General features: G+C 38.2%; 2 protein-coding genes across 2 annotated transcripts; one reads left to right on the top strand and one right to left on the bottom strand.

The window, feature by feature from the left end:
- Positions 1-1,102: 1,102 nt before the first annotated feature.
- Positions 1,103-7,639, top strand: osgin2 (oxidative stress induced growth inhibitor family member 2). Its single transcript, XM_084089357.1, is given in 7 exon segments — positions 1,103-1,325; positions 1,328-1,348; positions 3,557-3,649; positions 3,849-3,985; positions 4,111-4,302; positions 4,503-4,594; positions 4,975-7,639. Coding segments are annotated over 7 exon segments (1,932 nt in total). The 5' UTR covers positions 1,103-1,216; the 3' UTR covers positions 6,263-7,639.
- nbn (nibrin) lies at positions 7,484-23,575 on the bottom strand. Its single transcript, XM_084089356.1, has 16 exons — positions 23,417-23,575; positions 22,365-22,486; positions 20,660-20,787; positions 20,089-20,248; positions 19,578-19,681; positions 19,338-19,455; positions 15,460-15,650; positions 15,004-15,101; positions 14,619-14,757; positions 13,107-13,454; positions 11,265-11,889; positions 11,110-11,172; positions 10,781-10,945; positions 10,557-10,670; positions 9,335-9,384; positions 7,484-7,738 (listed from the first exon to the last, which is right to left on the bottom strand). Exons 1-16 carry the CDS (start codon positions 23,445-23,447, stop codon positions 7,708-7,710), a joined length of 2,487 nt encoding a protein of 828 aa, XP_083945482.1. The 5' UTR covers positions 23,448-23,575; the 3' UTR covers positions 7,484-7,707.
- Positions 23,576-24,052: the final 477 nt, after the last annotated feature.

The raw sequence follows: 24,052 nt of genomic DNA on the forward strand, positions 1-24,052 counted from the left end.
ACACCACTGTATATATATATATAAATTAATTCAAAATATTAATACAAAAACAAAATAGTTGGCTATATCAATGGTTATGTCCTGTCAGTTAAACGTACGGAAATAAACTAATAAATGAAAATAACTAATAGATGACTAAAATATTTTTTTCCGGATCCCCTTATAAAAAAAGACAAAAAAATAATGCATTAAATTTTTACAGTTCATGGATGATGACACTCGTAGCAGAATATAGCCTACTTAAGTGAGAATACTTTATTGAGTCTGTTTTTCACCATATTGTTTTAACTATTGAGTCATGATATTACATCCAGTCTAATACAGTATGAGTAATGAGGAGGAACACCGTTTTGGTTGGTGTTCGCGAAAGGGTTGAGCCTTACTGATTAGGGCTGTGAGGTTACATAACATAGGCTAATGTAAATTAGTTTAGGAAACACTTCGGCCAACATGAACTTAAGCCATCAGTGTCATCAGTGACGCGTTCTGACGATCCCCCGAACTGTCCTGTAACCTCTTACAAGATAGTTTCATCGAAGTAGTAACGCACTTCCTAGCCGACCTAATTAATAAGCAGCTTTGTTACGTATGAGAGTCATTTAATGACTGAAGCAACGTTTGACTCAAACTAGAAAGCGCTAAGGAGGGCAATAAAACCACGCAATGTTGACGTATGCTAGGCCTACAGTAGAATTCTTTAATTTTATTAAAATATCCCAAATTTCGTTTTAGAATTAAAAACCCATCAATACTCACACATGTAGGCTACTGAGATAAAACACAAAAAGGATATTGAATAAAAGAAGAAAAAAAAACATATTGGCTATTTTGCTAAAGAAACACTGGCTTTTTTTTTCTTTTCTTTTTTTTTTTACATGGGCTGCAAACATGACGCGCGCATCGAGTAATGATCGATTGAGATTCCTCCCGTTTAACGGGAAAAAGTACTGTTATTTCACTGATGCCATGTGCGCGAGGCAGACTCCGCGTATCTGGGCTCGCTCTACATGTCTGCCGGTGCGGCACGAGGAGCAGATAATACTGGATGGTGACTGACGCCTGGCAGCTTTTCCGTGCTGCAACTCTGGAGTAACGCACTTCAGCGACGTGCTATGTCTTTTTAAAATATTGTTCACTATCATCATACGTCTTAGTTATCAGGCGCTTTCCCAGAAAACAGTCAGCAGCATCTGCATCTTTAGGAAATCATTCGTCCATGTCATCCGGTGACTTGGCTTGGAACCTCCCACTAGGGATACGGACTATTTATACCGCGTGCAGCATCCCGAGCCTTCTAGAGATACGCGAATCCAAAAAAACAAAGATTCTGAAGATTGTTCGCTTGGAGGTAAGAAAATCACAATAGAAACGTCATTATTACCATTCCGAACAGTAGTCTGCGAATGAAATGTGACCTTAATTATGCAGAAAATATCAAACATCATAATTCGCTTCTGATGTTTTGACACGCATTTTAGTCGTAGACCCGCTGCTTAAAGTTACAGTCAGTGTAATTGTATCTCTAGCTGAAATTAAGTTTCTTCAACGAAAGATTAAAACAACTCCCATTCCTGTGCTGTTACGTGCTCTAAAGGAAGGTGTTTGGTAACGTTACTCAGAATTATAAATAACGTCCTGTTAAAAAATAAATTATATGCTACAGCCTCTGTTTTTGTCTTCATGGCCAATTATTGGTCATGAAGACAAAAACAGAGGCTATGTAGCATATTATTATTTTTAACAGGAACGTTATTTATAATGTAGTTATTTAGAGAAAGTAAACATGTAAACATTGTCACTCCATTAGTTAATATCTGAAATGATTGTTGTCCGAACTGTTCAAACTGTTCTAAATGAAATTGTTTTATTGCCTAATTTGCCAGTCTTTTCAGTGTGCATCTACTCTTTTAGGGGCGTATAAACTTATACACAACAGCATACACACGTGCTTTCACAGACACGTGCACGCATGTATACAATACTCACACACAATCTAGATTCCAGTCTAAGCTTTAAACTCACTGATAGCCTGTCTAGATGGCACACACAGACATGACACTAGCTGTACAACTTTCTTCATACTTTTAATGTACTTTCAGTTATAAGATGCTTATTAAGAATAGTGTGCCCTGCCATGTCTGATGTTTTGGTTTCCCATCATATGATACCAGATACCAGGTCTTAAGAATTTAAACAACTTGAATATGGAGATTTGAATGTCTAATGTCAATGGGAAAAGAACTGTGTGTTCACAAAACAGCAGCATACAATTCTATTGACTTTACTTATTATCAACAGTTTAATGCAGCTGGCACATTCAAAACTGGTATTGGCTTGGCACTGGCTTTGTTAAATATATAAGGGATTTATAACTGAAAAAAAAAAAAAAAAAAATACTCCAAAAGATCAGAACATGAGCACAGCTATAGTAAACATTTGGTTTTCTGCATGAGCGGTCAATTATGGTGTTTTTTTTTCCTGGACAGCACTCATTATTCAGAAATATTTGACATCTGAATTCTTTGATTGACCTGTCAGAATCAAGTATTCTAGAGAGAGCAGTGCAATACATGTTATGAGGATTGAATCTTTTTTGAAAACAGAGACAAAGGAGTGTGAAAAAAACAAGGGGCTGGTCAGCCCATGTGAGTACCCCTTGTGAATGTGGTCAGGAGACTGTTAAATGGGGCAGTGGGGTGGAAATGCCAGTTCCAAACCCTGCCAATGCTTCCCTCCGCCCTTTACACACCCTGTCCCGCCATTCTCACACCCGGTTATGCCTGGAATCCCACGCACTCTCTCTGAAAAGAGTAAACAACCAGGGTCAAAGAAAAAGGTTGTGACGGGTGGCTGCGATGTGCCGCCTGTCAGCATGCCAAGCCCACTTTTTTGAAAAACATAAACGTGGGCAGCATGGATTACAGGCCAAATTGAGGTGTAATCAGGTGTAAACACTGCCTCACTCTGTGAAACTGATTATGATTTGCTTTTGTCAGGAAGCAGTGCTAATGCTAGCATTAGCTCAGCAGGGTAGAGTGTTTGAGCAAGGCCATCTTTGCGTACATAGTTGATGACATTTTTGTTATTAGAACCTTTTGCATATAAGATATTGCTGTAAATTTGGTTCTATGGTTAAAAAACTTTCATACATTTTAAGCTCTCATGTGGAAAAGAAATAGCTTGTAAATCCAAGTAAATATGCAACCCATCAAAATAGACTTGTGTACACTCTAAAATTGCATCAGCAATCACTCTAAAGCTTAAAACAAAAACAACAATAGACAGGATAAAATATTTAGAATAGAATTTACAGGCTATCACAAGTTGGTTACCATGTATTTGTTGTGCATTAGGCTAATCAATTTCAGATATTCACTGCGAGTAATAATATGCAAACATCACAACACTATAAGGTAATATTTTAAAGTTGAATGGTTTCTATACAAAGGCTGTTTTAGCAAATATCCACATATATGGCATTACTGTAACATTCTAAGATGTTGCAGCCAGGATCCATTTGATGTTGATTGACAGATGTCTTTTTTGTGTTTATCAGTGCCAGCTCTAATTCTGGCTACCACTATGCCTCTGCTGGAAGAAAGTTCCGTGCCGAGGGACTGTACTCGAACTGTGCCAGTAGTCATCATTGGTGAGTCATCAAGGAGCAAACATTATCAGATTCATCAATAATGAAAGACAGGTGTTTACAGCATCAACCAATAGTGATGGCTCTTAGTTAGTATGGATGTAAAGAAATATTTCAGAATAATATTATATATTTAAAGAATAAAAGATGCACTCAAATATAACATTTCATAGTTACCTTCTCTCCCGTCTCCCCTTCACAGGTAATGGCCCTTCCGGCATATGCTTGTCATACCTTCTGAATGGGTATACTCCTTATTTAGATCCCATGGCTGTGCACCCAAGCCCCATCCTCTTTCGTAAACTACAGGAAGCCAAGCATCTTCCCATCACTGAACAGGTAAAAAAATGAGTGATGAAACAGGTTGTGTAGTAGTTTAACTTAGAAAATTGTGAACAATGTAAACAATCAAAAATGTTAGTCAACTGTGCAATAAACCTATTGCCCGGTATGTCTTTTTGTAGGATTTGGAGTATCTTTGCGAAGGTTTAGAGGGGCGTTCAGGAAACCCTGTGGCAGTGCTCTTAGACACACTCCTCCATCCAAATGCAGATTTGGGCTTTGAGTTCCCATCTGTACTGCAGTGGAGGCTGGAAAAGAAACATCACATTCCTCATCTGGTCTTGGGCAAAGCTACACCTGGCGGTGCATGGCACGTGAGTGATCCTTTTGTAATAGTAGGGTTTATGCTTTTCACTTACAACTGCCTGAGCTGAAAAAAATTATTAATTGAAAAAATAAATAAGTTTTGTCATGCTAGTTACCCAATACGTCTTACATAATGTGAAGAAAACCTGGACAGATATTTTTGTCTAAATGTCCTTCATTGACAAACTTTGTCCTTCTGGTCTCCTAGGCAATGGAAGGTTCGATGCTGACCATTAGTCTTGGTATATGGATGGAGTTACCAGGAGTCAACTACAGAGATTTGACTCCGGGCAAACGGAAGTATGCACCATGGAGGAGAACTGCATACATGATTAAGGCAGCTTCCATTAGTACAGGGATATCAAGTCCCACTCCTGGAGAACCACCTTACTGCAAAGTTTAGTTACAACCCTAATTAAACACACCTGAACCAGCTTGTCAAGTTTCTTCACTATTACTAGAAATTTCCAGGCAGGTATGTTGGAACAGGTTGAAGCTAAGCTCTGCAGGAAGGTGGGCCTCCAGGAGCAGGATTGGACATCTCTGCATAAGTATTTCTCAAGGATTTCAAGAAGATATTACGGGTCTTATCAAACAGAAATATGGTCTAATTTCTTTAATGTTTTAGTAGGTTCTGAGATTGATGGGTTACTTTGTATATCTGTGTGATTTTCTCACAGGGTGGTGTCCAATGATCGAGCCACTCCAGATGAGATCTCCTCCTACTACAAAAATTATGTCAAGCTCATGGGTCTCCAGAAGAACTTTGTGGACAATACCTATGTCACCTCTGTTCAAAAACTTCACCGCAGTCAGGAAAACAGTATTGGGAATGAAAAGGACACTGTGAATGGTCAATTGAATGGTGTGAAAAATGGGTTTGATTATTGCAATAAGAACAGCACAGAGAACGGTCAGAATGGAGTGGTAAATGGGTTTAGTAATGAGTTACAAACTGGAATGGAGAATAGCATTAGAAGGGGAGAGATTGGGGAGGAAGATGAAGATAAAAGAGGCAAAGAAGGAATGAAAGAGACTACTGGGGTGTCCCAAGGGCTTTCACAGGGCCTCTGGGAGGTCAGGGGCTACCAACAGTTCCAAGGTGACACTCATGTCCCTTTTAGCTTATTTGCCGAGAATGTTGTCTTAGCAACAGGAGCATCTGACTCTCCAGCTCGATTGGGAGTAGAGGGGGAGGATCTCCCTTATGTGTTTCACAGTGTGCGTGACCTTGGGGTGGCTGTCAGCTGTCACGGCAAACTGGGCTCTTCCTCTGACCCTGTGCTGGTAGTGGGGGCGGGGCTAAGCGCAGCCGACGCAGTGCTGTGTGCCCTGAACCATAGGGTCTCTGTGTTGCATGCATTCCGAAAGCGCACTGATGACCCAGGTCTCATCTTTAAACAGTTGCCAAAGACACTTTACCCTGAATATCACAGGGTCTACCACATGATGTGTTCCCAAATTTACCCAGCATCCCCTGTTGCCAATCCAACAGATCCTAGTCCATCTTTGTTTCCTGACTACACCAGCTTCCCTGAGCACTGTGTGCTCTCCTTCCAGCCCGACATGCACTGTGTGATGAAGGGATCCAATGGTGTCCTTAGAGTCTTCAAAGTCTCAATGGTGCTAGTTCTGATCGGGACCTATCCCAACTTGTTTTTCTTGAAGGACCAAGGACAGTACCTTGGCTTGGATCCCAGTAGGCCAATCTCCTGCAGACAGAATCCTGTCGACATAAACCCTTACACCTTTGAGTGCAATGCTGAGCCTGGGCTCTTTGCCATGGGACCCCTTGTTGGTGACAACTTTGTACGCTTCTTGAAGGGTGGCGCTCTTGGCATTGCTAGCTGTTTGCTCAAGAGACTGAAACAGAGGATGAAGAAAAACAGGAAATTGATCGCTGATGAAGGAGGGTGTGGAGGACGGGGAAGAGAAGGAAGTGGAGGCGGAGGAAGAGGATTTGTCTAAGGCTCCAAGAGAAGGTGTTTCATGACAGTAGTCATCTTGGGATACATCTCATCTTTGTATGTATGCAGTGAATACTAATGAAACTTCAACTTTCCTTCCACTCCTAAAATAAAGTACATTCATAAAAATGAGCAGAAGCTAGGAGAAACTACTCTTTTCCCAATGGAGTCTCATGTGGACTCTTACAAAAGCATTTTTTTTTTTTTTTTTTTTGGTCAGAAATACAGTAATGTATGCCAATATGTCAGTGTCATTTAAAGTCTAGATGGAGTACGCTTTACCTCTTGTTGCTGTCAGTTGCCTTGTTATTTGTAATTAGTAATCTGTAATTGTTAATCTGTTCTTAGTAATCTGCTCTTACATTACATCACAGATCATTATCTCTCATTTAATGATCAAAGTGCCTAAAGGGCTGTTCACACTGACGGCGATTTGTAGCGGCAAAGCAACTGAACATCATTCATAGTTGGCGTTACAAGCTACAGACTGTTGCTGTTGAGAAGTGACAAGGTTGAGCAGAGCAAAGAGAAGCAGCCTGAGTTGGATATAAAGGCAGAGTAGGAATTCCTACTAGACACCAAAGGCTCAGAGACTCAGCGATCTTCAGTGATTTATTTGCTGTCAGTGTGAATGCAGCATATGAGACAAGGAGGAGTCTACAGCAACAGAGCCACAAGTTGATCTGGACAAGTTTGGTATTCAGAAGGATTACTGCTAAAAGAAAAAAAAAAACTAGGAGGCCATATTGTAAGACCTGGACTATGTGTATCTTTTCTATCAGACAAGATCCAAACCAACTTTACTCTTTTAACAAGTGCCAAACCTACAGTACATTGTAATTTATAGTAACCATGTTCTGTCTCAGTCCCTAAGGTATTTTATAAGTAAAATAGTTAAATAAGGATTTTCTGATCAGAGAATTCAGATTAATCCAATGTGAGATGTTTTAGAGATTTGCAACAGGTTTTGACCCCTCAATAAGGTATTTCACAGTACTGAATACTAGTGAAATGTTTTATTTCATACTTATCTATAGTGCCAAATAAATGTTTTATTGCTTTGAAATAATAATAACTTCTAAAGCATTACGTTTTCACCTCAGCCATTCATACTGTTAGTTTAGATTGCTGAGGGTATCCTTGTGTGGAGTGAAAGTTTAGACAGCATATTTCATCAAAAGACATGAAGGTACACTTGAAGGAATCAAAAGCATAAGACAAATCTGAGCTGTAAGAAATAAGAAAGTCATTTAATTCAGTGCAGAATGATTGAAGCTTCTTCACAAGGAGGGTAAATACAACTGCTCAATTTTGTAAAACTTCAACATTTATTACATAAGTTTTGTACACAGTATTTTTATTATAGACAAATAAATCTCTAATGAAAATGGAAATGTGTTTTGCTTGGCAATCTTATCACAGATATTTACCACATTATGAACATTATTATCTTTTCTTTGCAGGTTTAGGGTTGTACCTGAGAGAAAAAGAGAAAAACAAAACAGATTCAACACAAAAGCAAGTAACTTATACAGTCCAACCATCATTCCCACAAAGGCTTTTAACATTCCTGCCCAACGGTGACAATTAGTAACTGATGTCTAAATGATTGAATAACTGAGCAAATTGATATTAACTGGTATGCAGTAAAAATCAGACATTATTTAAAAGTCATCAAACCAGACATCCCCTTCCATAAAACATGTCTGGGACACTTCATTAGCCTGGGGGAGGGAGCTGGAGCAGATGTTAGAAAAACAGAGGTGCTGTTTTCCTTTCATTCTTTTTATTTTCTGTGTGATGTTCCCACCCTATGCATGACTGGCTGAGTAGATTCAGAGATCAAACAGTTGTGTTGGACACAACCACACAGCCGTGACTGTGTGTATATTTGAGGGCGCGAGTGTGGGTTTTTCTGCTTTGGCAGGAGAAATGGCACCACTTGAAAGTCCCCCGTTAGCCAGGTTCAGTCTCCAGGCAACAATTCTGTGCCTGACAAGGCCTAACCCTTCTTTCTCCAAGAAGATGCGAGCCTAAAGGCTCGACCAAAGAAGCATACTTTGAAAGGCTTGCGCACGGAGCGGAACGCAGAAAATTAAGTATACCCGGGCCTTAAGACACAAGATGGTGGCAACGTTTCAGTTGTGTGCGGACAAAGTCTATGCCAATATCTGAAAGTAAAGTTATGCCAATTATTTGCATTCCATATATATATACATGATATGAGTGAATCTACTAAAGAAATAATCTCAAGACACTGACCACTAACTGAATCCTAATCACTTAGTGTTTAATCAGCAGCTTGTTAGAAATATCAATGGGTCATCACAGCCCAGCGTGACCTCAACTGTGAACAATGACTTAAAAGCAGTTGGGAAATCATTGACGTCATACTTTCCAAGCGTGCTCTGCAAAAATGAAGGATCTGCTAAAAGGAGAAAACACCCCCTTCAAGAACTCATGCGTGATGCTGTGACTCTGGTGGATCAGACCTGGTAGGTTATCAGCAGCCAGAACACACAATTGATGAGTTCAAGAATTCAGTTCATAAAAAGGGTGCATGACTTTACGAAAGAAACTTGCTGCGGTTGAGTGAAGTTTTTCAAAGGTATGTCAAAGCTGTAGAAGTCTACCGCCAAATATCCGAGAGCCTGTCTGACAGAGGATTCAAAGCGGGGCACAATACTGGGAATCGGATCTAATACCTCTGTTCTGCCGGCCTGCCTCAGTGCGTAACACTATCCCGTCGCTTGAACCAGTCTCAGCCAGTCCACCCCAGGCTAAGCCCATAGTGTGCCAACACAAAGGTTATTGTCTCATTGTGATCCTTGATATCTGGGGTCAGAGGTCAGTGTCTTGTTGAATGTAGTGTTAGTTTAGGCAGGTGGCGATTGTCTGCATGAGGGTGAGAAATGGACTGGGATCAGACAATCTCAGTCAGGGTTAAAAAGAGCACTAAAATTGCTCACGTCCCACTTGACGTCACTCACTTGATTCTGTCTGTTTGATCTATGCCCCTCCCCATATCCATTTTTTATGCCCTACTGTCTGCACAAGCACATAGACCGCATACCTGAACAAATCATCTCCCAAAATCTCCTCCCGTTCATTCTGTTTTTCCTCCTAAAAGAGAGAGAATATATGTCAGGGTTTGGCAACCACTAGTAAGGTGAATGTATTTCAATTAGATGAAGTCCCTAATCCAAGAAACTACATTTTGAGGTAGTCCTTCCTCTAATTCACACAGCCTGTCATTTAGAAGCTAGAAATGCTCCTGTAAACTGCTTTCTGTATACTGTCATTCACTGTATAAATTAACAAATGCATACTAGTTTAAACATGACAAAATACACATCAATTGAAAGCTAAAAAAAACTTGCGCTTCAGCTTATGACCATTTATATCTACTAGCGACTGTGATTTTGTGTCGTTTGTGCTCCAAAGTAAGGATGTAATTTAACAGGTTAAGTCTGTTTCACATCCATTGCACTGCGCGATTGTGTGAATGGATGACAGCTCAGTTTGTTGTGCTATTGTTGCTTTTAGTTGTCAGAAAAAAAGAAGTTACTGCTATCAGTGTTGATGTTTAACTCGGTATCCAGGGTCCTTAATATTCCACACACAAATCACAGTGATAGTTATGCGCAAACTACAACATTAGGGGAAAAGATCACATAAATACAGTGGGGTTCAGTAAGGAAATCTGGTATTCAGAAGTTAATCTTATTGATTTAATCTTATTCATGTTTAATCTTGTTACAATTTAAAAAAAAAATTGTTTTCTATTTTAAAATGCAGCTTATTCTTGTGATGGCAAAGCTGAATTTTCAGCAGTCATTAGTGTCACATGATCCTTATCCTTAATATTTTTAAAGCAGGTCATATTTTTGTGGAAACTGCGATACATTTTTTAATGCTTTGATGAATAGACAGTTCAAAAGAACATAATTTATTTAATGTAAAAGTCTTTACTGTCACTTTTGATCAACTGCATCAAATGCATTCATTTCTTAATAAATGGGTATGGCACAGTGATTAACAAGGAAAATTAAAATGTAATTTCATGACAAAAAACTTTCGCACCCTGGCAGTCATCTGTATAAAATAGCATTTTATATAGTATGATATAAGCATAAAGCTTTGCACAAGAGGCACTTTGGGAAAAAAAAATTATGCCTACTACTGTTTCAATGCAAGCAAAAATAAGCAATAACATAAATATAATACAGTCTAAGTATAACACCCATTTCCCATGGTTTGTTGCCACTCATGTACTTGTTCCTGTGGTCTCTCACCTCTGTTGCCTGTCTAAGCCATTCCTCCAGTTCAGAGTTCTTGCTGCGATTGTGAGCCACCAGATCCGAGCCTCCGATAATGTTGGGCAGCCCATTAAATCCAGGGACATTTGCCTAGACATGCACACACAGAAGCCATTTAAATGGTCATATACACAGATAAACAAACACTGTGATACTTTGCCATAATATTACAGAAGCGTGCACGAGACACTCGCTCAGACCTTGCGGAACCTTTTGACATTTTTGTCATTGGGGTCACGGGTCTGTAGTGGGCCAGGTCTTGATCTGGAAGAGGAGGTGCTCACAGTCAGGGACTTAAACTGAACCTGTAGGAGACTCCTGGGCAGCTCAGCATCATTCTCAGATCCAGTTTTGGAGGTTGAGGCCTTCAGATCAACAGAGATTTTATTACACCAACATGTTACAAGACACTCTGAGGGAAAACAGGGTGAACATTGTGATCATGACCTTTGTGAAACCCTGAAAAGATATTATTAGGTAGCATAGGTCAAACCGACTCACAACTAATGTCTGTATTTAAACCTCTCACCTGCATTTCCTGATTGGCAACAGTCTCACTGTGCTGAGAAATGCCATTTTGAGTCCTTGAATTCTGAAAGAAAGAATAAAAACATGGGACTAGCTGTTCAGTAGATAAAAACAGAAATGATATTTATAAGAAACAAATGATGGCTGTCTCCGTACCACAACAAAAGACACTTCCTCGTTTTTGACCTCTTCAGGTTCTGGTCTTTTCCCCTTGTTTGCTGACCTATGTGCTGTCAGATCTGGCGTTTGATTGGGTGACCTCTTTGACTGCCTCTCAGAGCCCTGATTTGTTGTACCTGGGCCAGTTCTGTCCAACTGCAAGTTCTGAATGTTGTTCCTTGTGCCATTTCTGCTTTTGGACTCAGTGCCCTCTTGCTGATTGGGCAATTGTGGGTTATTGATTGTGCTGTTCGGTCCTGACTCAAGACGTTGTTTTTTATTAGCTGCAGCACACAGAGGCAGATCCATGTCGTCGGACATTATGGATTCAAGCTCTTCAAGTGACATTTCTAAATCCGCATCTGCTTCAGGATCCTCCGGGCCTGATGGGACGTCTAGCTCTGGTTCCTTCCTCTTTTTGCTGCCAGTGCTTTGACTGGACCCACAAGCCTGACCCATACTGGCACTGAAATCAGATCTTAACACTGAGCTGTGTTGGTTTTGGGCAGAATGTGAGTTTTTGGCAGAGGAATTTTGCTTGACCTCGTCTTTTTTATCTTCACTGTCTTTTCTGAAGATTTTGATCTCTGACTGGACAGAATTGGCACAGTCTTCACGGGGCCTGCAACCATAAACAAAACATATTCATAAAATAGTTCAAACATCATGCAACCTTTCAAAATGAAAACACTGTCACATGACCCTGTACACCTGGTTTTAATGTCTATCCTGGGTGATCTGATTATGAGTGGTCAGTTGAGACACATTAGCTGGTTGTACTTAAGGCCATGTGACTTCTTTTAATCACATTTATTAGACTACATGCAGCATTTTCTGTCTCATTACTTTACATATCGATAAAGCACAAACATAAAAGTAAAAGAAAAAAAGAAAAATGAAAACATAAACCGAATAAATGAATTCAATTTCACTACGAACATCACTTATTCTAGGCAAGCAACTGTATTAACTTCATTTGTGTGTCCTTCACGTGTGTGTGCTTTTCAACATTGATACTAATAAGAAATATTTCTTGAGCATCATCAAATCGGCATATTAGAATGATTTCTGAAGGATCATGTGACTGAAGACTGAAGTAATGGCATCTGAAAATCCAGCTTTGAATAAATTCAATTTTAAAATATCTTAAAATAGAAAACAGTTATTTTAAAATGTCTATGGCTACGTTCACACTGCAGGCATAAGTGGCACAAATCCAATTTTTTTTTACTCGCATGCGACTCGGATCAGATTATTTATCACAGTTTGAACAGCATAAACCACTTGGAATCCTTTCGATTCTGATTTGGGCCACTTCAATACGTGGATCCGATACAGGTCAGATGTTTTTCCATGTGACCTCAGTCTGAACAGTCATATCAGAACATTTATGTTACTCTTGATCGACATTCGTCACAATTCTGAGCTGATGGACATCACTCCAAAGATTTTACATACCGGTAGTTCTTTGAAAATGGAAGACGGCAGCGAAGTTAGTCAGTGGAGGGACGGTGAGCTGTTATACTCATAAGTAATATGGTGACAGCTCTATACAAGCAAAACTGCACAAAAAAACTACTCTCCTTCTCCTCATCCAAATTCGCTGGCTTCCGCGGCACATAACCTTATAAATGAATGCGCAAATGCTGACTTCAGTAACCTCCATGTTTACTTCCGTATGACAGCGTGGTGCATGACGCCTTTGTTAATGTCCTTTGGGGTATGGGTATTAGCCATATTTAAAAGATAATGTGAACAGGCAGCAAAAGAATCTGAATTGAGCATTGAGGCTTTCAGTGTGAATGTAGCTTTAGTGATGTGATGTGGCATCAGACTTGCCTTTTCTTGCCGGCAGGCTGGAAGAAGTTTGTGAGGGCTGTCTGTTTCTGGGGGGACTGTTTTAGTGTGGTGCTGCCATTGGGAGGTGCTGTCGATTTCCCAGAACCTTCCAATTCAACTTGCCCCCTGCCTGACGGAGCAGAACCTTTCTCCATTCTCTGCTCAGGCTCAACCACGTTGCAGCTCTCAGATGACCTCACCGTCTCACTGATGATGCGGGAAGTGGAAGTGGAAGGTTCCGGGCTGAGGGATGAGGATTTATTGGTTGCTGATAGTGTGGAGCCCTTCTTTGTGGGACGTGTCTTCTCAGGAGTCTCACCAACTGCACTCATTCCACTTGTAACCATCCTGAAAATATGAACATTGACTTACTTTACAAGACAGATTTATATTAACAATTCTTATTATCATTATTTGTAAGTGCTGTACAACAGTGGTTTTTGAACTCTGGCCTGCAGACTGTGAATTGATTGGTTTATTTATAAAAATAAAAAAATCCAATAATTATAATTTAAAAAAAGGACCAACACTGGATAGATGGAGTAATCAGCTCATAACAATGAATTAACAATGATTGTTTTCTTCACTATAATTTGTGTTTTGTTGTCTCACTTCCAAAAGTTAAGTCATTTGCTTAAAGTAAAAGTCTAGTTCATTTCAAAACACAAAAAGGATTGAACACCATTTAAAATGTTAGGTTATTGTTCTGAGGTTCAGGGGCCAGTTGCACCAGCAAAGTAAGTTACAGCTTAGTCTAGTTTTGACTTAAATGGACACTAAGTTACAACTTACAAACTACTAAATATTTTCACGTTGCCCAATTGAAATGTAACTCAATGAATAAACAAAATATTTACAGAAGCCTTCAACCAGGAGTAACAGCTGGAATAAAACAGCAGACTGATTTGCATCAATAAGCTCTTGTTTTACCCAAAAGTCTTGAATCCTTTAGACATACAGCATATGATAATGCTGACATTTACAAACGTTTCTTTGTATCAGTATTTATTTATTGACCCTTATTCATTTTAAACACAGTTTCATGTTATTTATATACAAAAATATCAATTATGTTATTCATGATTAAATAGTATCATATTTTAATGTGAGGCAAGACAAGAGAAGAAAGAATGAAGGATTAAGTGAAATTCATAGCTTTTAAAGTTTAAACACAACTTCTGCTCACGTATTTGAAGGCTGCTGTTGGATCATTAAGGATAAACGTCAAATTATGCAACTACCCATTACATAACGGAGCGCTTACGACCAACTACTTGCATTCTGCCTTAAGAAAAAATGGTGCAACCAAATAAAGTACAGAGTAAGTTACAAATTAGCTAGTAGTTACTAAGCCTCTAGTGTGGACTTTACGCTCCAATTTAAGAAAGAACTTATGAATGGCTGGTGCAACCCTACGCAGATCTGGAGATGTTAGGTGGTCCAATTTGCTTTATATTTCTATTCTTGAAGAAGACACAGGTAGTCTGTATGATTCAGGGCACAGACTTCTACCTGCTCTGGTCCTGAGAGAGCTCAGTGTTGACCACATAGGCTGTGATATTCTGGGAAGGTGCCGCGAGAGCCGTCTCATCCACAGCAGTGTTCTGAGAAAGTGTTGCTGCAGCAATGACTGACTTCACTTTCACGGATTCTGTGAAGAAATGTTGAGAAATTGTTATTGATATGTCAGTTTGTGCATGAAGCCAATCCTTTTGGCCAACAGAAAGTCCACTTCTCAAATTCACTGCCATGAAAGGTCCATTATGCACACAATAAAAAAAAAGTACAATCAATCATCATCATATTCAACATTATTCAGTCATACTGAAACGAACACTTCTAAGAAAGAGTAATGTTCTAAAACTAAAAATGTGTATGTAAGTGTATGTAAACCCACCAGATTGAATAGAAGAACAGGGATTGCAATATGTTTGATTATTGACATGAATGGCAGCCAATCCGATCTCAGATTCTGTGATAAAGCGCAAGCTGTTTCTGTTAGACAAAACATTAGAAAGAAACAAATAATTTAGAGCTATCTGAGTAGAACTACAAAAATCAGTAAAGCAATAATATATATGCAAAATTACATATTTTTTATTATATAATTAATTTAAATGATGGAGCAGGAATGTGTGTTCTGGCACAAACAAACACACAACAAATACACGCACAGTATACAAAATGGAATCAATCAACAAACAACAGGAAACTATATTTTTTTCTTTTTTGAAACAGTAGGTGGAACAGGTTTATCATATAACTCAATATACAGAATAACTGCTATAGACATTGTCTGAACTAATAACAAGACAGCATATACTGCGCATCAGCAAAAAATACACACACACACCTGTTCAGAATCTGGGCCACAGAATCCACCCACTTCTTGGAGTTTGGAGGGATCACAGCCTGGGAGTTTCCCGATATCATGTCAACCACACAAGTGCTGCTCGACTCCAAGAGTGAAACGGGCAGAGAGCCCTCGTCCAAAAGCTGAAACACCCCACCTCCACAACTCACTGCCAGACTCAAACGCTTCATCTGAAAAGATACACAAAACATCAGTGACTACAACAATAAAAAACTGACTGTAATTCAGATGGGATTACAAGGATTTTCTAAATTGTTTTAACCTAATTACAGCTATGTCCTGCAAGAGAGAAAATTCAACTGCAAATTAAGACTAATTGATGCCTGCTAGATATTAAAAAAGAACAGGATGGGCCTTTTAATTTGTCCCACAACAACAAGAAATGTAACATTTGTATGCTTTAAACATTTATACATTAAAACATTTTTTGTACTACCAACTTGATGTACTAAAATTAGTAAAATAAAAACTGAAATAAAATAAAATAAATTGAAACTATACAGGAAATGGAATATAAATGAAAATAAAAATGAAAACCAGCACACAACTAAAACTAAAATGAAAATAATACTATATTTGTAAATAATATTATAACAACACTGTTCCAAATACTAAAAACTAAATTTGAACTTTTGGAAAAACTTTCTTTCTGGGTCTCCAGAGGTTAAAAACTGCACTGCTGTAGTCTCTATCAGCAGGTATTCGCTCACAAACGAACCTGCTGGCTACAGAGAATATACCAGCTGTTCGACGTCACATGGTCTGCTCTTACTCTGAGCTAATCAGCACTCTTTTACACCTCCTGATTAATACAGAACAGCAGGGAGGAACTCCTATGTGACATGATCCAACTTCTTTCACTGTATATAACAGCCTAATTAATTAAGATTTTTCAGAGAGAAAAGATCAGAGATAAAGAATACATGAAATTGGTAAGAAAGGTCAGAGTGCTTGTAACTGGCAATATTTTCCAGCATTGAAGTATAATAGAGAAATGAAGTAGAAATGAAGGAGTCTTTTTGTAAGTTAACAAAAATGAAGATGTCTTAGGGTCTGGTAGTGGAAATACTTAAAGACACACAGCTGCTGCATTTGTGGGTGGTCTGTGGAAGAAAAAAAGACTTCTGCACAGACTTGGGTATAAAGGTAACTTCTTTTTCTTATGTAGTAACTGGCCACGTGAACTGATAAGAAACATGAAAGTGAGACAATATCACAATCCTTTGGCCTCATATTTAGTGAAATAGGCCACATCCCAGTGCGATGCCAGCAGCCAAACCAGCATACAGTGGGGGAAATAATTATTTGATCGATCCCCTGCTGATGTTGTAAGTTCGCCCACATACAAAGAACTGAAGGGTCTATAGATTAGGGACAGATTAGTCCTGTCACTTTAAAGGGGTGGTTGATTATGATTTCACTTTTCTAACTTTAATTAGTGTGTAATGTTGCTGTTTGAGCATAAACAACATCTGCAAAGTTACGACGCTCAAAGTTCAAAGCAAAGGGAGATATTTGCTTTTAAAGAAATTGCTTTTTTTAAGGACTACAACAAATGGCTGGTAGAGACTACACGACATTCCTCCCGGGTTAGTGACATCACTAACCCTACAATTTACATAAACCCCGCCCCCGGAACACGATATATAGATTATCAAGACAGAATATGCTAATCAGATAACTACACATAAGCTACATAAATTCATCTACAAACCATTCAGAAATGTTGTCTACATGTTGTCACTTCTTCTTGAGTCTCTCCATCTTTCTGACTCCGGTTTGAACATAAAAGGCTAAAAGTTTTTGAAATTTTCAGTGCATGTGTGTGTGAGGTAATCAAAGCTGCTAAGAACAAGCTGTTGAAGCTCCGCCCTCTGTGCTGGGAGCAGCAACTCATTTGCATTTAAAGGGACAGACACAAAAACAGTGCGTTTTTGCTCATCCTCAAAAAGTGACAACTTTAACATGCTATATAAAAATATCTGTGGGGTATTTTGAGCTAAAACTTCACATACACACATATATCTTGTGAAAAAGGCATTATACCACCCCTTTAAGAAAGTACTCCTAATGTCCTATGTCAGTGGACACCTGTCCACAGAATGTATTTTCCATTCCAACCTCTCCACCACCATGGGCAATAGCAAAGAGCTGTCATACGTCAGGGACCAGATTGTGGACCTGCACAAGGCTGGAATGGGCTACAAGACCATCACCAAGAAGAGAGCTTGGAGAGAAGAAGACTTGTTGGTGTGATTATTCAGAAATGGAAGAAATACAAAATGAAAAATCAATCGCCCTCGGTCTGTAGCTCCATGCAAGATCTCGTCTCATGGGGTAAGGATGATCATGAGAAAGGTGAGGGATCAGCCCAGAACTACACGGGAGGAGCTTGTTAATGATCTCAAGGCAGTTGGGACCACAGTCACCAAGCAAACCATTGGTAACACACTACGCCACAATGGATTAAAATCCTGCAGCACCCGCAAGGTCCCCCTGCTCAAGAAGGCACATGTACAGGCCCGTCTGAAGTTTGCCAAAAAACATCTAATAATTCAGAGAAGGCTTTGAAGGAAGTTCTGTGGTCAGATGAGACCAAAATCTAACTCTTTGGCATCAACTCGCCGTGTTTGGAGGGAGAGAAATGTTGACTATGACCCCAAGAACACCATGCCTACAGTCAAGCACGGAGGTGGAAACATTATGCTCTGGGGCTGTTTCTCTGCTAAGGGTACAGGACGACTTCACTGTATTGAGGGGCTGATGGACGGGGCCATGTACTGTCAAATCCAGGACGAGAACCTCCTTCCTTCAGCCAGAACACTGAAGATGGGTCGTGGATGGCTCCAGGATGACAATGACCCAAAACATACCTCCAAGGCAACAAAGGAGTGGCTCAAGAAGAAGCACATTAAGGTAATGGAGTGGCCTAGCCAGTCTCCAAACCTTAATCCTACTGAAAATCTGTGGAGGGAGCCGAAAATTTGAGTTGCCAAGCGACAGCCAAGAAACCTTAAGGATTTAGAGAGTATCTGTAAAGAGGAGTGAACCAAAATCCCTCCTGAGATGTGTGCAAAACTGGTGACCAACTACAAGAAACATCTTACCTCTGTGCTTGCCAACAAAGGTTTCTCCACAAGTACTAAGGCATGTTTTGCTTGGGGATCAAATACTTATTTCACTCACTGAAATGCAAATCAATTTATAACCTTTATATAATGTGTTTTTTCTGGATTTTTTGGTTGATATTCTATCTCTATCCATTAAAATAACCCTACCATAAAAATTATAGACCCTTCATTTCTTTGTAAGTGGGCGAACTTACAAAATCAGCAGGGGATCAAATAATTATTTCCCCCACTGTATATATCCTGCTTTTAATGTATATAAAATATATAAAACTTTTAATGCATTCTGACCGTTCATTAACACGACAACAGCATTTTGGTGGCCTGAGATTGCAAACTTTTAAGTAGGTTTAAAAGCTATACTATTATCATCTCTGTGTAAACTTCAAAAAATCAGAAAATGTTTTTCTTTCTTTTTTATGTTAAAGTCTCTTATTCGCATTTAATCTCCAGTCATCAATGTCACATGATCCTTCAGAAATCATTCTAATAAGCTTATTTTGTGATCAGGAATTTTCAGGATTCTTTAAATAGAAGGTTCAAAAGAACAGCATTTATTTGAAATGGAAATCTCATTTCTTTGCATCCTTGCTGAATAAAAGTTTTAATTTCTCTCCCTCCAAACAACCCTTTGAATACTAGTGTATAACAGTCATAATAATATAATGTTAATAGTTACAGTGATGGTATCATTAATAATATTAGTAGTAGTTAAACAATCCCTCTTGCCTGTTTAGAGTTAAAAAACAGAAAAGTTTTCCCCTTGAAGAGGCTCTTTCTCTCAGGTCGTGCACTCAGATCCACGTCCTCTTTAGCCAGGCTGGGCTCATCAATCGGAGGCCTAAATCTGATCAACACAAAACACAGCAACATCTGATCTATAATGTCTATTCAAAATATTGCGTCACAGCTATTTAAATGAAAAAGAACAAGCAACTGTGAGCGAGAGAGAAAAGAAACATTCTGTACCTCTCAGCTTTAGGCAGTGGCAGTTTCTGCTGCACAGCCTTGCTAAACGCACTGAAGAATTCAGGCTTTACTATAGACCGACAGCACAGCAACGCACAGATCGTCTGCCAAAAGAGACATTGATTCAGTGAATGTTTAAGTTTACCAGGGAACTGAATAAACCCTCAAGGATTGAAAGTTATAGTTCACCCCAAAATGAAAATTCTGTAATCATTTACTCACCATCAGGTTGTTACAAATCTGTATAAATTTCTTTGTTTTGCTGAACACAAGGGAAGATATTTTGAAGAAAGTTTGTAACGGGGGCACCATTGACTTCCATAGTAGGAAAAAAAGTCATTGGTGCCCCAAAACTGTTCAGTTTCCCACATTCTTCAAAATATTTTCTTTTATGTTCAACAGACCAAAGAAATTTATACAGGTTTGGAACAACGTGAGGCTGAGTAAATGATGACAGAATTTTTTAATTTTTTGGTGAACTATCCCTTTAAGAGGTCAATGGCCTTCTTACCTTAATGGTGACCTTTACAGTGGGCATGACAAGATGCGTGCATTCAAGTGTCCAGGAGTTGACAAGTCGCCCTCCGATAGAATGCACATCTTGAGATAGGGAGGCTTTCCCTTCGTTATCGAGACACGAGGAACACACCACAATACACTCTTTCTCCAAACTGTGTGGGGAAACAGGGTGCTTATAATTGGCCTCATATTTTCCCCACAATAACTCTGGTCAAGGTTACTTATTTTATGTATTAGAAAATTCGAATACATTGGCGAGCCACCCAAACGACTGCTCAGCCAAATAGAGACATCTCACAATTCTTTTTGAAGCTCGAAAGCTTCAATAGTCATTCATTATAGCAACAAGGGAGAAAAAGTGACCAGTCAATTGGTTCTCCATTTGTAGTGCATTCAGAGATTCTCCAATTGTAGTGCACAGACGGAACACCATAGGCTTTTGGAACACCATATGGGTCAATTGTTTTTTTTGTTTTTTTTTTGGCTCAACAATTCCTTTACCACTATCAGCCACTACTAAAGCATCCTTATATACACAAAGGAATGCATAGTCACATACAAACCTGAACTTGCTCTGGAAGACACCAAATGTGATTTTGTCTCCTGTCTGCAGGGTCTTTGTGGAGCCAGTCTCAAGCTTCTCACCATTGACGAAAGTGCCATATTTAGAGCTGTCCTTCAGAGTGACTGCCTGCCAACAGTATAAAAACAAGAAAGTAATCTGTTAGACTCAAGATTTACCTCAAACTACTGTCAACTAATCCATCTAAAATACAGTTGTAAGGGAAACGGGGCCCTCTAGGGCATGACACCTGCAAGCACGCATTTACAGAATGCAACGCCATCTCAAGTTAAACATGATACACTTAACTATCAAATCCAGAGCTGGCTTATGAAGGTATTTTTGGAGCAAAACAACTGAACACCTATGACGATTGGAATTTGAAGTTGTAGAGAATAGCCACACATATTTATCAATAAATTTAAAGTCACAGAGAAAAATCTTTTAGGAGTTTTGTTGGATTTTTTTCATCTCCAACAAACACAACACCTTCTTAAATTCTGCACTGCAGGTGCACAAATCCTATCCTTCGAATCACAATCACATACGCTCCCATTTTTGCTACAGTTGCTGCAGTGAATATGGTGCAAAACACACACTCGTATCAAAAAATGTGAAGTCATAGAAAAATTTAGCACATCCACAAATTAATATGTGAATTCATGCAATGAGAGTTGCACACCCATAGAATATTTTATCACAAATACATTGCTTTTCTTGGCAATTTCTCTAGCACAATCAAAAGTACATATCTACAAGTGTTTGCTTTTTACATTTTCATACAATGTATTATTATTGTATTTAAATGTTGGTTGGAAAATATTATTTTTGTTAGTTTAAAAAAAGGTATTCAACTGATTATTAAGAGGACAGCACTAAAGTTTGCTTATATTTTCAACACGGTTTGGTATTGTAATTCAATACCGCGGTACTATCATATACCTTAAAAGATGACAAGTGATCTATCAAAGCGGTATATTAATTAAAATGGACGTGAAATTTCATCTTTTTTTCATTTTTGACTATTTTAAAATACCTATATCAAATTACTGTACTTTTTAAAATCTAGATTTTATTTCTAAATGCATTTAGCAATAAAAATCTATATTTTTAGTTGTATTCACAGTCAGTACATTTAATTTTCTTTCCCTAAAACTTTCCAACAAGCTATTAGTAATATACAAATATAATTTATTGCATCCTGAACTTAAATAAGGACTCCACAACAAGAATGACTAACTGGATTCATAATAAGAATGACTAAGGGAAATAATGATGCACATGATTACTGTTCTGCTGAGTAATTAGCAAAATAACACACACACACACACACAAAAACAATAAGTAGTACATTAAAATTTGATTACTTAGTGAAAACTTTCCACAATGTTGCCTTTGAGGCAATCTCATAAAGCAACCTAAGATATGTATGGACAGACTAAGAAAGCCAAGGAAAAACAAAGCCAAGATGACTTTTGCATGTTTGAAGAAAAGTGCAAATAATGTTTTTGACAATATAAGTCAAAGGCAGTGCTATTCATATTCTCCAATCTGAGCACACCTCTCACTGTGGTTTGGTACATACTGTATAAGAATGACAGTAGGAGGGTGTACAGAAGCATTCATAGTATTAGTGGGCTTAAACATCTCTTCATTGAAGAAGCTCTTTGTTTTTTTAGTCAACATTATACAGCAGGGTTACTGACCTGCTCAGTGACAGTGAGGTTGGCATGCACACGGCTGATGGACTGATCATTGGACAGCAGAATCTCACAATTCTTACGGCCGACCACATACTCCTGACCCGGGAGCAGAACAACACATTCCCCTTCAGAAACAGAAAGGAAAGAAGTGAATTAAGGCATCCCAAGCTATCCAGACAACAATTACTGGAAACATGGGGAATTTCTCTTGTTATATGACAAAATCTTTGTCTGTAAACAATAATAATAAAAATGTATCACATTTGTAACCACTATTTACTTTTGAAGGGTCTAAAAGTGTTGAACTATAGTTGTCCATTTGTGAAAGTGCAAACTGTCTTGATTTCATGTCAACATTTTTCATGGCAGTCAGAAAGATGATGTCTGGTACACTGTACACATAGGCTTATAAATATTTCATAAAATAAAATATTATAAATACATAAAATATTTCAGGGGTCTGTTATTGATGTATTATTAAGATTGCTCTGTCTAATATAAATCATAACCATAAAAATATAAGTGGTGACATTTGTGACAGCTGTGAAACCCAGAGCCACGTTTTGAATAAGTAACTGCTTGATTCACACTAAAAAAATCAATTATTCCTACTTCTTATTGAGAAAATGATCAATTTCAACTCTACATTCTTGTCTACAAATCAGCAATCGTGAACAGGAATAAGCTAAATACTCCCACTTACTTTACCAAAAAAACGTTTTTTCAGTTTGTTTTAATGGGACATCCAATGAGTAAAATACCCTTACCTTGTAGAATTAGATTAGTTAATTTGATGTTAGCATAATGAAAGTCTTAACATTAATAACAGCCTTAGTTTTACACAATAATTATGGCCTCTGCCTCTCTATGTCTATCCGTGACAGTATACAAGTCTTTAGAGGTCGTCCCATAAACAGGAAGACTTCAACATATTACATAACCATTTTATTGCTTGAAAGGTTTGCAGTTGGTCTGGATTTTAAGTAACGTTAACGTTACTGCCGTAGTACACTAAAACACCGAAAAAACGAGTCATTTTGCACAAAAAACGTTACCTCCAGCTTCGGTTGTTTGCAGTTTCCACATTTCAATACTTGTCGCTTTCTAGAGAATCAATACTTCTATAAAAAATACACTGTAGCTGTACAACTGAACTGTATGAACTGGCGCGCCACATTTACATCTTCATATGCGACGTTATCACTTTCAGTTTCAAAATAAAAGTCCTACAGCGCAAGTGATGTTTTTGTTTTGTTTTGTTTTTTTAGTTAAATTGCCAACATTTCAAGTACAATGCAACAAAAAACTAAATGAATACAAGGCATTGTAAATACAATTCAAAATATATAAACCAAAGAATAACAACAATAACTAAAGTATAAATGTACATAAAAATAATAATAAAAAAATAAATAAAAAATAATAATAAATACAGAAATAAAAGTTTATAATATCAGGGCAGTTATATGTATTTGAAAAGCTTTAAAATTTGTATTGTTTTTAGAAGCTTTTTGTTTTGTGATCTCATGTTTGAAAGAGTTTCTAAGTATATTGTGAGATCAGTGTTATAAAAGGTAATATAGGAGGGTTTCTTTTGAGTTATTTTTGTCTTGTGAATATAAAACTTCGCCAAAATAATTAAAAGATTAATTATATAATTTTGTTTTCCAGAAAAATATGGGTTTTGGAAA

The sequence above is a fragment of the Abramis brama genome, assembly GCF_963993115.1.
Source record: "Abramis brama genome assembly, chromosome: 17".
NCBI classification, from domain to species: Eukaryota; Metazoa; Chordata; class Actinopteri; order Cypriniformes; family Leuciscidae; genus Abramis; species Abramis brama.